The sequence below is a fragment of the Crocodylus siamensis genome, chromosome 7 (genome assembly GCF_052110815.1).
Source record: "Crocodylus siamensis isolate JL-2025a chromosome 7, ASM5211081v1, whole genome shotgun sequence".
In the NCBI taxonomy this organism is placed as follows: domain Eukaryota; kingdom Metazoa; phylum Chordata; order Crocodylia; family Crocodylidae; genus Crocodylus; species Crocodylus siamensis.
The window spans coordinates 3,453,146-3,469,779 of record NC_143401.1 but is presented as its reverse complement, the minus strand read 5'-3'; the positions used below and the strand labels follow the sequence as shown (position 1 = coordinate 3,469,779).

General features: G+C 48.0%; 1 protein-coding gene across 1 annotated transcript in view; it reads left to right on the top strand.

Annotated features, from left to right (window-relative positions):
* The window catches only part of LDLRAP1 (low density lipoprotein receptor adaptor protein 1), a 30,710-nt gene extending 15,706 nt beyond the window's left edge, over positions 1-15,004 (top strand). The window contains exons 4-9 of the mRNA XM_090057609.1: positions 685-799; positions 4,823-4,895; positions 6,162-6,245; positions 8,080-8,210; positions 10,513-10,547; positions 12,888-15,004. Of these exons, the coding sequence (XP_089913735.1) occupies positions 685-799; positions 4,823-4,895; positions 6,162-6,245; positions 8,080-8,210; positions 10,513-10,547; positions 12,888-13,032 (583 nt within the window). The 3' untranslated portion in view covers positions 13,033-15,004. The remainder of the gene's footprint in view (positions 1-684; positions 800-4,822; positions 4,896-6,161; positions 6,246-8,079; positions 8,211-10,512; positions 10,548-12,887) is intronic.
* Positions 15,005-16,634: the final 1,630 nt, after the last annotated feature.

The window sequence follows — 16,634 nt, the reverse complement described above, 5'->3', positions numbered from 1 at the left end:
AGCATGAGGCAGGGGCCTGACCATTTTTTATCCTGCATCTCCATCAAGGGGGTGTTCCTCAAGCTGTGGCTGAGCGTGTCCCCGTATCCTGGGCTGCCTGAGGGCGCCTGCTTCCATCAGAGCTTCTCCTGGAGTTTGAGACTCATCGTTTCCGACAGATTTGCCCGGCTCTTGATGTCGGCTTCTTTCTCTGCGACTCAAGAACACACAGGGGAGTTTCAAGACTCATTTGTGATCCCAGAATAAGTCAGGCTCTCCTCTCCTGCGCAGGCTTCAAGAACAGACTCTCTGGGGGGAGCGCCTGAGAGACACTTTGCTTTCATAACGTCCCCAAATTGGCATGTCACTGAACCCAGGCAACGAGCTTTGTTTGCCTTCTCAAACATTCCCCCTGGCTTCCCCGATTCTCCAAGCAGACGGGCAGGTTCCTCCTCACTTCTGCTCTGTTATACCCAGGGCACAAACATATGCCTTGTTCCCCATGTGCCTCTGCTCCCTTGCTGCCTCCGTGACCCTGCTTCTGAAGCTGGCTAAGACCAGGCCTGTATTTTTGCCTAGAAGCTTGATGATTGATCTGAATGAAGCATATCTTTTTCCTTGTTCCTGCTGTCTACTCCCTCCTCCGCTCTCCTATAAGCACTGGCATCATCCAGATGTTTAATTCCTCCTCAATCTGACTTCCAGGATATCATACTGCACAGCAGACAAGATCCACGATAAAGTGTTCGCCTACATTGCTCAGAATCAGCATAATGAGAACCTGGAGTGTCACGCCTTCCTCTGCACCAAGCGGAAAATGGTCAGTACAAGTGCGGGTGCGGTTCTGTGTGCTAAGCCTAAACTGGGGCTTAAACCATTAGGAAGGGGCTTTGCTCCGTGGTCCTGATTCAGCAAACAAAGATGCCCATGCATAACAAAGTGCCCACGCAAGAGTATCCCTGCTGGTTGCTGTAGCTGGACAGATGCTCCCCTGCAGGCACAGACAGTGCAGCCCAAGTGGAACGTAAAAGGTAGTTAAAGGCCAAATACAGTGGGGTGCACGCTGATGGGAAAGACAGCCTGTTGGACGGCTTCCTGATTCTCCCAGCCTCACTCCAAGCCCCTTGCTGGTTGAGACGCAGGTGGCTTGTCTTTGAGGCGCTGTTCCAGCTGATTTATGCCACAGTTCGGGGGTCTCTGTGGCTGTGGCAGCTGGGCTACAGGCACCCTTAAGGAAAAGACCCCATCCCTATTGTCAGGTGAGAGTTGTCTATTAGGCAGAGAAATGCAGATTGGAAAAGGATGTTGAATGTTGGGCTCTGGTCCCGGGAATGCCCGCTCAGGACTCAGCACATGTGAACAGGCCTCCTGGTGTCAACTGGACCAGTGCCTCAAGAGGAACAGAACTGGAGCCTTCATGCCTCTGTTGCTCCAGCTGGGGACCAGAGCTCCTATCCTCATAATCCCAGAGGCTCAGGTTTTCCTCCTGAGGACCACGAGCGAGAGAAGAGCGTTCCCCAGACTTTGACAGGAAATGCTGAGATCTCCCTGGCTGAAGAGGGTCCGAGGCAGCGGCTCTTTCTGCCTCGTCACCAATCCTCACGGCTGTTCGATGCCCTCGGTGAATCTCATGTACTGAGTAGCTTCTGCAGGGAGCGAAAAACACTGCAAAGACTAGTCGAATTCTCAAACCCTCTGGTTAATGGGAAGCATTTAGCCCCTGCTGCTGGGCTTAGCTCAGTGTTTGCCCTGGCTCTGCTGTTCAAGTTTAACAGCTCTCTTTATTGAAGCCTGTAATGCCTTTTCTTTTTAATGGTGTACTTGACGGCAGATTTAGTAGAGTCCTCGTAGCAAGCATCAGCGTGCAGTACCTGACATGCAGCGTGAAATACATGACCTTAAGGATCCTAGCTGGGTGTGGGGATGAACGCCTGTGGCTTTTGTTTCTTTTCCCTTGCTGGTTCAGGACCTCTCCAGAGGGGAACGTTCTCCCGAGAGGGGTGCATGCCCAATGCTTACGGGTTGGTGAGGGAGAGAAGCGGGTCACCAGGAATGAGCTGGGAAAGGGTGCATAGAAAGCAGCTGGCTCTCAGAAGCAGACTGAACGGGCAGCCCAAGGCAGGGGGGTGATATATCGGAGAGTCTGGCTTGGAAGAGGGCTGGGTGTCAAGTTTGTGTGTATGGGGGGAAGAGGGCAATTCACAGCCGTGCAGACCCTTTCCCTAGGCCCCCTGCCAAGCTTAGGTGCTTAGTCACCTGCAGCTCTGCCCCCCAGGCACTTTGCCATGGTGCTGGCAGGGGGCTTCATATCCACAGTGATGAATGACTTGTAGTTGTCCTGTTTCCCCTGCACCTAGTGATGGAGATGAAGTATCACCAGGAGAGAGAGTACAGCAACAACTGTTGTTGCACGGGGGGTTACTGCATCCCAGCTATTATCCCCTGCAGGAGGGAGGGAACAGAAGAGACATCAGCTGTCTCTGGAGAAGCAGCCCAAACACTCCCTGAACTCAGAAGCGTACATTAGACAGTCCTCTCAGACAGGTACACGCAGCCATGCAGTCGGCTGCTCCAGCCACACAGCCAGCTGCTCCAGCCACGAGTGGGCACGTTAATATTCTGTCCCTTTCTCCACTTTTCTGGGAGAGGGGAGAATAGCAAGTTGTCTCTCCTTGCTGCAAAGCACAGCCCCAGCCTTGCACTGCCAAGATAAGGCTCGCTCTGCAAATTAAAATTTAAATCTTTCCAGCACTAAAAGAATTATCTCCCTGGTACATCGACTCAATACATCTTCCTCAAAATAAAAAAGTTCTCCAAGGCCTTTTTTAGCAGAAAGCAGAATCTTTTTTTGTCTGCTCATAAGATGCGTGAATGCCATGCTGATAAAAGGTAAACTGATAGCACTCTCCCAAACCTAGGCATGGAAGACTCCTTCTAACACAGGGCATGGGCCCTGAATGTATGTATAGCTACCACTTTCTGGCATATAATTAGTCCATATTTTTAGTTCATGGGCAATTCTCAACGGTAGCTGGGTCTATTAAACTTGATTCAGATGTGACAGCTTAAATTGTAAACAGCTGTGAGGAGTTTCATACTTAATTACCATATTTAAGTTTTTGCCATAAAGTGTTCGCACTTCCATCAAAGATGTAAATAGCTCCGACATTCAAATGAGTTCTGCTACTTCGTGAGATTTAATTGGCACGGAACGGTTTGACTTCCCCCCCCCCTCCCCTTTTAAGCCTCCCCACCGGGTCCCTGGGGATAATTTATTTCTCAGAAAGCGCTCTGGGCTTTTCCCCAAAGCAGTGAGGAAGCATTTCTAGACTTCAGATATTGGATTGATTGTGCATGTATAAAAGCAAAGGGAAACCATGAAGCTTCTAACAAGTGTTAGCTTTGAAAAGTATTAGTAGGTTTTTCCTTGCGCGCCCCCCCCCCCCCCAATCTCTAGCAAACTCTTCTTTCTTTGGTGCAGTTGGCATCCTGTGTCACTGTCTTGCCTGGTGCACTTGGCATCTTGTGTCACGCGTCTAAATGGCAGTTGCTGCTATTTAGAACGTAAGGGGCCGATCATAACAGCTCTGGGTTGTAGTGGTACCATCTGCTCAGGGAGGTGTATGGGGGCTGGTCCTCCTCTCTCAGGAAGGGTGTGCGTGCGTAGTTCTAGCAGTATAGCTTATTTCTGTAAACGTGGGGAGAAATGCACTTATCCTGAAGTCAGCACTTTTAGAGCTGCAGAACTGTGTGTTCTGGAGTCGGCTGCACGATGATAATTAAATCTTTTCATTGACCAGAGGGCCAAGCTTGCTGTGGCTATAACTAGGTAGGATTGTGGATTCCAGCCAGATATAGCTCCTGTTACCCTTTGCTGGGAGCTGAGTGCCTTAAATGCCTTCTGTGCCTTTGGAAGGTCTTCTGTGTGTCTTTAATGTGCTAAATAAGATTTTAACTCCATGCTCTAACATCTGAGGCATCTGTTCATCCCCATTTTCTGGCTCTCTCATAGGATCCTATTATGCCAGGTCTTAGTTCTGAATTGCCTTGAGAGGGGAGGGAGAGGCTTAGATAGCTGGGCAGAGGGGGGATTGGTGATGGGCTGTGTCACTAAACTGCTACTTCCCATCTAACCCTTGATCTGCAGTGACGGTCATTAGAGGCCACTCAGCACCTTCATAGAAACAAGTCAGAGCCACGTGGTCCATTTAGCTCTATTGCTGTTTGTAATGCCCTTGGTGGTCAGATAGTCCTTTAAGATCAAAGAAGGACAGCACACCAGGTGTGGTGGGAGACTGGGCTTGAGCCCCTGCTCAGCCACAGGCACCCTATGAGACCTTGGTCAAGTCTCTTAGCCTCTCTCTGCCTCACTTCACCACCTCCAAAGGAAGCTGTGACCCTAAATCCTGTAAAGATTATGGGGGCTCAAACACGGTGGCAGGCTAGGCGATATACATCTCTTGGATCTCTTAGAAATCATCCTTCTTGCTCGGGATGGGGACACATGGGAGAGGCTAATAGTACATGGGATGAGGCCTCTAGGTTCCTAGACTTTCAAGGGCACTTTAATGGGAGCCAGTTCTCACCTCCCATGGTATATTTGTTATACTGAGGAAGGCATGTCTGCAGCCGGCTCTCTGTAGCGCTGTCTTCCTCGGAGCTGCGAATCCCTGCTGCCATCAATATTTGATTACTCTCTCAAATAAAGGAGTGTGGGAGTCCTAGCATCAGGGAACTAGTAAGATCCAGGTTAGCCTCTATCAGCAGAGCAGAACCTCCAGTTGACTTAAATCTACACTAGAAACTGCCTGTTAATGTACTGCATAACTGCTGTGTCTTTCAGGCTCAGGCTGTTACCCTAACAGTAGCTCAAGCATTCAAAGTAGCATTTGAACTGTGGCAAGCATCCAAGGAAGGTGAGTGCCTATCTCTGCGCCTTGCAATATCAAGATTATATATATATATGGAAATAATTTTGGGCTTATGCTTCCAAGTGATCTTTAAACTGGGCCACCCCAAAATAGGGGGCAAAGAGTAGATTTCCAGCTGCGCTGCTCAGAGAACCACGGCTTTGTCCTGGCTCTGACTGCAGGGGCTAGATTTAGCTGCCAACTGTCCAGCCACCGCCAGCCTGAGCCCAGCTAGGGTGACTGTGTCTCCTACAGTTGTTTCTTCCATCCACGAGCACATAAAATATGCATAGTGCCTAACAAGCAGCAGCGTAACAGGGTAGTCTGTTCAGGTTTTTGGCCCAAATGTAAGCTTGACACGTGCCCCTTTCTCACGCTCGGATGCCAGCCAGATTTGTGTTCTGTTCAGGGGCTGCCTGTCTTGCCCAGAGGAGCTGAGTGCTGTGGTTCCCATGGCTGAGCAGCCTTAGCGGGTCGTGAAGGGCAGGTTCTGTGCTAGGTATCCGGGTTGTAGCCGTATTGGTCTCAAGGAAAAAGCAATCGGGGCTTGTGCTGTGTTTCTCAGAAGGTATAACCTGAGGGGGGGAAAGGCATCAGGAATGATGCTGGCTTTGTGCCATCTGGATACCTGCCACCTAGCTGCTGTAGAGCCTGCCATGTCCCTCGAAGCATTAGAGCATCATTACATTGCTCTCCTCATCACGTGCCATACTTCAGGCCTGTAAGGGGAGGGTTGATTTTTGTCCACTGGATGCAGCTCCTCCAGCTGGGGATGCCTCTTCCCCCTTTCAGACGCAGATCCGTCTGCTTGAAACGTGCATACAGCCCTGTGTGCTGCCATACGAGGCTGAAGTGGGAAGAGAAGAATTGGTTTGAAACGTCCCAGGTAGCGCCAGGTTTTCTGGAGACTGGGGAAGGATTTCCAGGTACCAAAATGATATGTCCTGAGGACATGACTCGGGGTGGGGGGCTGCTATCTCGTGTGCTTCCATGAGTGAAAGGTTACGTCTGCACCATGGCAGCAAGACTGCTTGGTCCCTCTGCAGGATTAAGCCCTGTTTGCCCTGTTGTGAACTCTGGAAATAAAGCAGTAAGGATGCCCTGGGGGCAGCCTGAGCCTCTGCTCTTGGGCTCCCTTCAAGGCACCCTCCCTTTGAGGCCACCTCAACTCGAGTCGTTGCAGAGGGAGTCAGAGAAGGTGTATGAGTTCTCAGCACAGACATGCCTGCTTTTGGCGCCCGCAGTTAATGAGGGAGTTTCCTTGTGTTGCAGAGAAAGAGAAGCGGGAAAAGTCCATCTTGGATGGAGAAGGCACAAGCAGCCCAAACGCGGAAGGTCTCACCGGCCCTAAAGGATGTAAGTGACCCACAAAAAAGCTGTCGCGTTGGCTTCCAGGGGACCTGAATCCCAATGAAGAGTGGCTTGGAGACTGGCTCCGTTCCTCTGGGTTGGGGCATATGGAGGCTAATACAGAGCAAACAGTGCGGTAATTGTGTGGATTCTTGTTCCAAGCCTGGGAGGAGATGGCAGCTTGCCCGGGCTCCTACCTCACTAGTAGCTGCCGACTGCAGCCCCTGCTCTGCAGAGCCAGCTCCATGTCAGCACCAGAGAAGGTTTGGGGAGGGGGGTGCTCTTGACTTCTCCGTGGGTCTTATCCTGATGCTCTGGGGGCTTGCAGACAGGGATTCAGGTAGCTCCAGATGGCGATACGTTCCCCAAGGAGCTTCCCAGGGCACCTGAAGGGAATGGCTTGCGACTGTCCTGTAACTTCGGGGCAGGATTCCCTCAGGAAAATGAATGGCTGTGGAGCATATGATCTCCAAAGGGGACTGTGTGGTCCTTGACTCCTGTGCTCCAGATTTCCTGTGACGGGAGGAAAACTGTTTGCTTGTCTTTCCTCCCCTTCTGTCCCTCAGATGCTGCTTTCTCAAGCTGTCTTATCTAACCCGCTGCCCTTGCTTTTCATGAAGATTAATCGAGTCAGGTCTTCCCGGCCACTCTGCATACGCGGCCCGGGATCTGATCCGGGGTCTGACGAGGGGAGGAACGCTCTTCCCCTTGCAGAACTGCTGTTCAAGATGTACTTTCAGAGGCAGCCTGACCTCTGCCTTGACTGTTTCAGCTTCCTGGGAAGCCTTCCCAAGTCTCTGCCTGCCCTTCTTCAGAGCAAGTAATAATGCCTTCTACTATCAGAAAACTTCAGGGCTTTTGGAGAGTCCTGTTAAACTTCACCTGCTTCATTTTACAGCCAGGCTCCTCTGTAGAGCCTGCTAAAGAGCGCAAGGCTCAGGGGCTCCTGAAGGCCGGCTGTTCTTTTCAGTGGCCAGCCCAGGGGCCCCCTCTGCAAGGCATACCACAAAGCAGTCCTGGAGCTGAAGGGAAATGGGACAAGGGCTAATCTCTCTCCTCCGCGCTGACCAGTGAGATAAGGGGATTTGGCACAAAGGAACACAGCATTAAACTGGGCTTCTTTCCAGACTGGCACGTCTCATTTATCCATGGGAGGATCCAGTACTTGAAGGAGCACGTTGTAGCTGACGGCAGGCTTGGATAAGCACTCTGCAGGGGCAAGAGGATACCATGGCTATAGGAAACTGGTTGTGTAACAGCCTAGCCCCTGAGCAAGGCTTTGCAGTCAGGGCTTGAAGTTCAGCAAAACTCTGCTCTTGTCACGGGATGGTGCACGGTAACCTACAGCTTTACCCGGTCCTGGTTTAGATTGTGGACTCTCCATGTGCTTCTGGCAGCCCCACATGGCTTCGCACAACCGTGCGCCATCAGAGCAGAGTCCCTCCTCCTCCCCCAAGGGACCGTGCAGGAGTGTCTGTCGACACATGGCTTCTGCTGGTGGCCAGACAGCAGCAGACGCTTTCACTACTTGGCAGAGGGGATTCAACTTGGCTGGTAGACAGGAGGGTCCTGCCCTCTCTGAGGAGCAGCGGTGATGTTCTGCAGGTCGTACTCCCAGGCACAGCAGTGGAGAGAAGTCTTTGGAGTATAAATTGTGGGGGCTTGGGTTGCTCCTTCTCTGGCATCATGGGACCCCACCTTGGGGCATGGTCACCTAAATAGGTATTAGCACGTATCTGTGCTGCCACCATTAACTGCCCCTTGCACTGTCCCGACTATAAGCCTGACTATAAGTCAGCCCTTCTCAAGCTAGCTGTTCTTTTCTCTGCTGTGTCCACAGCGGTTGCCACAGGGAACTTGCTGGATTTAGAAGACACTGGCAAATCTCCCCTGACTGTCAACACAAACTCTGCACGCTTTGAGAACAGCCTGTTTGGACCAAGCCCCTCCGTCAACAACAATGTTGTCTGGGTGAGTGTACTGGGCCCTGGCCGCCCTGCTGCAAAGGCTAGAGAACATTTTAAGCTACCTGAGGGTGAAGCTTTGCTTTCTGATGCACATTGCATCCTCTGTGGGGTGTGGGGCATCGTCATGCCAGGGGTGTCCCTTACACAAAGTCCTGGGGCAGCACTGTGTGTACAACTTCCACCCCATGTAAACTGTTCATGTGGGAATTGTTCAAAGGCATCCAAGTGAATTAGGCTTCTCCATCCCGGTAGAAGCAGCTCAGATTTGGGTACATGCTGCCTTGTTTTAGGCTCTTGCAAGTTAACAGGAAAGACTGGAAACTAGTTTCACAAACCCAAATGCTTAGATATTTACTTTATCAAGTAAAGATTAAGCATCCAACTTTCAAGCAGCTCTGTAAGGGTTTACACTCTGAAAAATTAGACACTCACATAAGGTATCATATTTACAGAGCTGCTGTACATATTAACATGGATACACCAGTACTTCAGCCATGAAATCTGTTGTTTGCGATGATCTGCAAAGCCTGGGACCCAACAGCTTAACACTGCCTCATTAATGCCCATTGCGGTAGCTGAGATGTACAGTACTTGGTTCTGGAGCAGTGATGGGGCACTTCCATGCGTGGAGTCCCCAGGCTGGAGCTTGTTTGCAGAGGTTGCCTGTCTGAGCTCAAGTTTGGCAACTTTGGGGGCAAAAATGAGAGGTGGCTGTTCTGAACAGCATTAATAGCTTAGCAAGACTTGGGAGCCTTTGAGCTGCACCTGCTTCCCACTTGCAGAACCTCCACTTTTTTATACTAGCTTCAACCTCATAAATGCTTCCACAGCTTCAAAAACTCCTGTAGATTAAGCATCCAACTTGCAAGGAACAAAATCCAGGACTTGGTCCAGAATGGCCCCACGGACCTCCAGAGCCAGCAGTTGCCTACTATAACTGCCGTACTGCTGCAGCGAGGGCAGTGCCGTTCTGTCTTCTGAGAGACTGAGCTAATTTGTCCCAGCACATCACCCGGCGAATGCAGTGCCAGGCAACACCTTGCTGCAGACCCAGTTGGATGCTGCCTGGTGCTCTGGTAGTGTTCAGGGAGGATGTCTGCTTAACCAAAACTCGGGCCCTAAAATTTTGGGGCTGCCCCAGAAAATGCGGGACGGTTGGTCACTTTACCTGTTGAGTAATCGTGTTGTCCATTGCAACGGTATCCTAAACCAGTCTTCTAGTATAAAGCCGAAGTACATTGCAGTGCTATCCTAGTCCACCAGTAGAAAGAACCTTCTCTTCAGTAGCATTCAAATGCTTTCCATGGGAAGCCTCCAATGAAAAGATCTTCAAGAAGCATTGTGTCCAGTCACCCCCCTGTGCAGCTCTGTGCAGACAGCCTTCTCTTCAAACGTCCTGTCTCAGCACATGCTTAAAGCATTGTGCTGAGTCCAAAGCCTTTTCTCTTGACAAAGCAAATGTATTTTTTGCCATTTGCACAGAGGAAGCTTGAAATGCTGAGTCGAGTCAGTGGACTCGCTCAGTCCTCCGGAGCCGCCTGCTTCCCAGTCTTGGCTCGGTCTGAAATGCGTCTGTTCATAAAGAGCAAGCAGATGTTTTCAGTCAGAATAAGTTTTGTTCTCTCAGTCTCAGATGTAAAAAGCAGGGTCTGGTGGAGAGCTCATTGAATCCATCTCTTGGAGCCAAGCTGCACCTGAGCATGGAGCTGAAGCAGCTCCTGAGGGGCCAAATCTGCTCTGGGGCCAAGGGACAGAATGAAAACCAAGCCAATGTTGGGGTTTCAAGTGGGTACTTAGTCCATGTGATGTCCCTCTGCCCAAGGGCAGATGCTGCCTGGCAGCAGTGCCAAAAAGTTTACGAGTGCACTACATTGGCATCACAAGGCAGCAGTTGTGTTGTATGTGTAGGACAAGGCAACAGCAGCAGCATCTGATAGCAGTGTACTTGTTATGTCTGTCTGCGCCCTGAGTCTTCCCTTGGTTCCAGTGGGGTTTAATCTGACTCTAGGTTAGCTACAGGGATTGAGAAAGGATAGCTGAGAGGAAAGAGGTGATGGGAATGAATGCATTTGGCAATACTGGATCACTCCTTCGTAATCAGTGCTGTCCTTGCTCATTGCAAAAGCTTCAGTGATGTCTCTAAAGTCCTTTATCTGGGGAAAGTGGAAGTGCTGATACCAAGTGTTGCTTTAGGCATTTGGAAATCAATGCTTCTTGTCTTACTTATGCCAACACGCTGAGCCAGATCTTTAAATACAATTGTGCATTAGCTTAACAACCATCTTTCTCTTGTCTTTTTAACAAAGGAAATGGACGACGGTCTTGATGAGGCATTTTCCAGGTAATTCTGATAACTCTCTTTGCAACTTTGTATCATGAGGGATGACCCAAGAGACTCGATAAGTAACTAGTTTTTAATAACGTTTCTAATCCAATCAGCTGCTGTGATCTGACCTGGGAAGCAGCCCCATCAGCGCTCCAGCGGCTAATTGAAAGGCTTTGAGGCCGGCTGATAAGTCAAATATTTTGACAACCTTTTAAAGGATGGAGATAGATGTGTGCAGTGGGGAATTTTAATTCCCCAAATGTCGCATGGCGAGCATGTCTCCTTGTGTTTGAATGGAGAGTCTAGCATGTGGCGTTTAATATGCGGGTTTTCCTGCTAGTTTCCAATTCTTGTGCTGTTAAGAGAGATGTTGGTCTGACCTCCCTATACTCGGATTTAACTTGCCCCGTATTAGGGTGTCGTGAAAATAATATTAGTGCACCAAGTGTCCAGGCCAAAGGCCCGACTCTGGGGCTATGCCTGTACAGCTCCCAGCCTTGGTGTACTCAAGTGCCCCATGCTTTTCTGGGTGATTACGTCCTATACCAGAAGCTGTGCAGCCACCTCCCTGCACCACATGGGAAGTGCTATTAACATTGCTGATGACAGCACCAATTAGCCAGTTGGTGCAGATGTGACTACCTGCTTCCAGCCTAGGAGGCATAAGAACAGCCCTAGTGGGATGAGCCAAAGGTCCCTGTAGCCCAGTAGCTCGTCTCTGACCGTAGCAAGAAGCAGATGACTTTCAGGAAGAGTAGAGGCAACCTGGTACTTCAGAGCACTGCTACTGGGAACGGTAAGTTTTATCACACAGATGTGGCCTGAGACGAGCCTGTTTCTTCACACCACTGTGCTCTGCCAGACCTTCGAGTGGGTTGGTGAAACTGCATTAAGCTCCCATGTGGCCACTCTTGTTCAGAATTACAGGGGCCGTAATTCAATTTTAGCTTACCTTGGAAGTAAAAGCCACTGTAATCATGATTAAGAGTGTTTATTCAGGGATTTAAAGCAGTGGAAAGTTGCCTGTATGTGTCCTTGTAGACAAGCTCTTGGAAAACTTGATCTGGTGCTTTAAGTATAATTGTGCGAATCTGCCTTCTAGATGCATTTCAACCATTCTTACAGCGATAAAGGTTACTTCTGTTTAGAGCAGTGCAGAAAAGGCATGCTGTAGCCTTAATGAAGCTGAGTCTTTGACCTTATCTCCCATCTCGGGCATTGGGTGTACAGCTGTCTTGGAAATGGAAGTTCTATATCAAAATAACATGCATTAAAGGAGCAGTTGTCACATCCGGCTGCAATCCAGTTTCCTAACAGGGTGTGTTTTTTTGCTTGGATGCAAATTGTCAGCTTTGCTAGCATGCTTCCCATGTTCTGGGTTTGGACTCCAAGTGCTATAAGAAGGATATCTACTTAGTTCCCACTGGAGTGGAATAAATCACAAGAATCCTTAAGCATTTACACTGTATTTTCTCTTAAGCCCTTTTTTTGTCAAGTAAAAAAGAAAAAGATGGTTTTTGGAGGTCAAATCAGAGTTGACAGTTCATGGACTGTTAAACACCTTAATTAAACAGGCCCCACGGATCTGACCCTACTTTTTAGCATGGTGGGTTTGTACACTGAAGTTTCCTCTTCAGATCCCAGATCTAGTATTGTAAGTCCACAGACTGTGGAGGAGTTCACTTCCATAAGCGCCTAGACTGTCCCAAAAACAAAGACCTCTTTAAAGAGGACTTAGAAGACCTCAGAGATTATCACTGCACTGCTGTATCTGAGCACTGCTGAAAAAATACTGTGGGTTGTTTTTTTTCTGAAGAGCTAAAATTGAAGTTAGTCCCCAGGAAAGAGAGAGCATCGTGGGGAACCGCTGGAATGAATGGAGAGCAGCACATTACCGCAGCGGCAGCTTGTTCAGCTATTCCTGCCGTGGTGAAAATTGAGTCATTTCAATGAGGCTGGTTGCTTTGGTTAGTGCATCCTTTCACCTGTGAGAGAAGATCGCGGCTAATGATGCCCTAGTCAGTGATAGTTTGGAGAGAAAAAAGGCAGCCTTTTACCAGACCTGTAATGTAAAGGAAGTCCAGAGTGCAAATTTACAGAATGCGTTCAGGGTATGAACCTTCTGACAAACCAGCAGAGAAGCTGCTGAAAACTTCAGAGGGCTCCCAATATTAGGGTTTTTTTTCCATATTTAGAAGTATTTCTTTTCAAGGTAGAGGGAAAATCTTTGAAGTGTGAAGCTGCAGATAATGTTGTAGCATTAGAGATGCAGCAAGCATACAAGCTCTAAGCTGACTCTTTCTGGTTGAGGATGATTAGTTGTCTTTTTTTTCCCCCCCCCCTTGCTTCCCGTAGACTTGCTCAGTCGAGAACTAACCCGCATGTCCTGGACACTGGCCTGAGTCCTCAGGATATCCAGAGTGCAGAAACCCTCTCGCCTGTGGACTGGAACAAAATAGATTTGAATGCGGCAGAGAAAGACGACCTCTTTGGATTCTGAGGACATCCTCCAGCTAACAGCTTGCAGTAGAATCACCACTAAAAATCCCTGGACTGAGCGCACATCCCTTGATGCTCTTGAGGGGCTGCTTGTAGTGGATGTTCACCATTATACTAATGCTGTTATGGCACCAACAACTGTTTAGACCAAAGCCTTAGACACCTAGTGCATTTTTTATTTTTTTTTTTACCTTGCTTTTTTTTCTAAACCACGAAAAGCTCTTGAATATATTTATTCAATAACCTTGCAATTTATGTGCATTATGGGAATTTCAGAGAGCATCTGCCTAGGTCACATGCACAGTATTAGATTGTAATATGTCAGGGGAAGAGCCTTCAGCAGTGCCTGCTCTCTTCTGAAAAGGACGACGCAACACCAAAGCCTCTGCATACGTGTGCGTGTGTACATTTTCGAGACAAACCTCTGCGTATGTATGCACAGTTGTAAGCACAATTGTAACTAATCTATTGCTTCCTAAACAGCTCTACTTCTGCAGCTGTCTCCTGCACTTCACCTTCTTAATATACTGGGAGGACGAGAAACACAGCAGCTGCTGGCAGTATTAAAATCAAAGAGGAAACAGGTTTTGCTTTCTGTGCGACTGTCCATGATAAAGCCCCATAGTTGTCAGCCATCAGTGAGCTGTTTTGGCTCTCTTTTTGCCAGCTTCAGACTGCAGTTGCCTTGCTCGCTCAAAGACCTGGAGCTTTGGGTTTTTGAAACTGGAGCTGGAAGCATGATCCAAAACAGGCTGGGTGTCTGTCACCACTCTTCTTCCCGTAAGTTGGTGATCCAAAAAACTCAGCCATGCTGCAGATTTGTCACAAAACTGACCTCTTGCACTTATAACGTTCACTGTGACTCTCAGTACGAGGATTTGATCACACTGATGACCTTAATAGCCAAAAAGCTCCCTAATAGCAACTTGGCTTCTGTTAAACCAGCAGGTTGGACGAATCCAATAGCATAACAAGTCTAGCGCTTAAATGCTTCTGGCTGCCTTCATCTGGTCTCGATACCAGTACCTCTAGTCGAGCCTCTCAGGAAGTAGACTGCTGAATTGGATTAGCCAAAACCAATATTTACCTGGAAGTCCTATACGTGAAAAACAACAAAAAACTGAAATGCTATTTTAATACTTCTTCCGTCAACACTTGCTTCTCCTATGAAGCTGAAGGATCTTTGTTTTCATACACTTCTGAACTGGAAAATACGTTATGGAGGTATAAAGATTATGCTAATTAAAAGATTAAGCTTAATGATCCTAAATGGTTACCCAGCCACAGTTTGTGGCATTTGTGGCCTTGTGTGAAATGTACTGATCTGTTTTATAGATTTGTAACTTGCTTCTGAAACACTAATTCGTTCCCCAGGCAGCCTCTTCTAACAGTCTCTCCTTAAAATTACGTACAAAGTGAAAAGCATCTTCGTCAGTGCAGAGAATTTATTAGGAAACAGTTGAATGATTCCGAGTTGGTCAATGCATTTCTAAAGGTTATTGTGATAAGGTACGAGGGAGTTCTGAAGCTGACTCATCATGCCTGCTGTAAAGTCTGTGCATCCTACAAAAGTGTGTTAAGGCACCTTTACATCTTCAAGCTGCTCTGCCCATGAGTTGTTGGGTCTCTGTCATTAGTCTCTTGCAAGTGGATGAATTAGTCAAGACAGCTGCCTTAGGTTTTGTATATCTAGTCTATTCCTGTTGTAAAAGCAGCACCCAAACTATGCAAAAGTAACTGTAGCAAACACCCTTTTCTGACTCCTTGGGGAGTTGTGATCTTTCTAAGAAAGAATTTTGTTGCAGCAATGGACCAAGAGGATTCGTCTGTACGGGAATCTCTCCTCTTTTTCTAGAGATCCTAAGAGTGTATACTTACATGCACAATGGTATGTCTGTATGTACATAGTTTAAAAAGCCTATGCTGTAAAAATTATCTGCGAGAAAATAAAAGTTTTACCCTTTTTTTTGGAATACCAGTGACAGATGGGTTTGTGCAGTCAGAGTGGCAAGAACAATGATTGTGCCTCCTTGCTCTGCGCACGTGACTCTTTTCGTAAAGCCCCTTCCACTCATGGCTAGCAAGGAGCAAGCAACATATGGAACACCTGTAGAATAAACCTCTTCATGGGCTGGCATACATGTGAAGGAATGATGGCCACGGTGTTACAATAATCAGGTGACTAATTATTTGGTAAGCATATGCTGAATCAACCTCCCGTTAAGGCTCCTTGACTTTTTGCTACACATTGCAGCAGCATCTAAAGGTGAAAAATGCCCCTGATGGGGGCCTTCTGTAGCGCTAAACATGGATCTAAGCCCAAGCTATAAATCCTAATTTGCAAGAATTTCTAAATTACTGCACTAACCGCTGCCCCTTGTGGAAGAGGCGGAATAATTATTAGCGCTACTTTCTAGACCTAAATCACTCTAACCCTGACATAATTGCGTCTTCTACCCCATTTTTCTCTCCACTTTGTGGAAACAGCCTCCCCAATGAACATCTCATCACTGTGTTAACAAAATGAAGAAATTCATTTCAGGATGTTGACAAATAAATACAGCAACCCCGAATGATGGACTGTTCTTTCAGTGTGCTGTTGAGCCGGGCTGGTGCTGAATGCTGAGCAGATAGGAGTTTACAAAGATTCTTCTCTTTTGTCAGTGTGACACTAACAAAAAAATACCATAAAAGTTCATTTTTCTATTTAAAATGCCTGTTCCAGTCTAAGGATATGTCTCAAATTATGAATACTAAGTATCCAGTCTGCTCTTTCATGCATAACTGATGAAGGTGCCAGGGAACAAATTGATCTTTCAGTTTTGATGTGACCTTTTTTAAGTGCCTGTGTAGAAACTTAGGAATCCATTTTCCCTCCGCCGTGCTAAGACTTGTCTTTTCCACTTCCTTTTTAGAGCTGTTTAGGATGTGTTGTGAGGAGCAGGGCTTTTTTTTTTTTTCCCCTCATGGGTGAGCGCTAGCACCTGTTATCTACACATCACAGACAACAAACCTGGTTCAACAGATTAATGTGTAGCTATGAATAGGAAAAAGCAAGTGTTCTCTCCAGGTGGGCAGTCTGAGATGCCACGTTGGTGGCTGTTCTGTAATGGCTGGCTGAACACGTTTCATGCAGCTTTTCCCCAAGCTGTGTGGCTTGTGCTGTAATTGCTGACTTCTGAAATGACACTAGCGAGCTCCTCTCTGGGCTCCTGCCCTCCAGCTGACTCTCAAAGCTGGGATTTGAAAATCTTCAGGGTGGCCTTCATTTTCTGTCGTGTCCAGGATTATGCAACCTGCTCCTGCAGGTCCTCTCAACCCAGATAACCCTTGTGAGCCCTTGTGTCTGTTTTTCTGTGGATACCACTGCTGTAGTTCTAGCTCCATAAAATGGAAACAAAGAGACAGAAACACAAGAGGAGCCATCGTCACAAGCCAAACGCTGGCGTGCATCCATAGATGCTTCTCAAGCAAATCCCGGGACGTCATTCTCCCCTTGTACTCGGCCTTGGGGAGGCCGCAGCTGGAGTACTGCGTCCAGTTTTGGGCTCCACAATTCAAAAAGGATGTGGAGAAGCTTGAGAGAGTCCAGAGGAGAGCCAC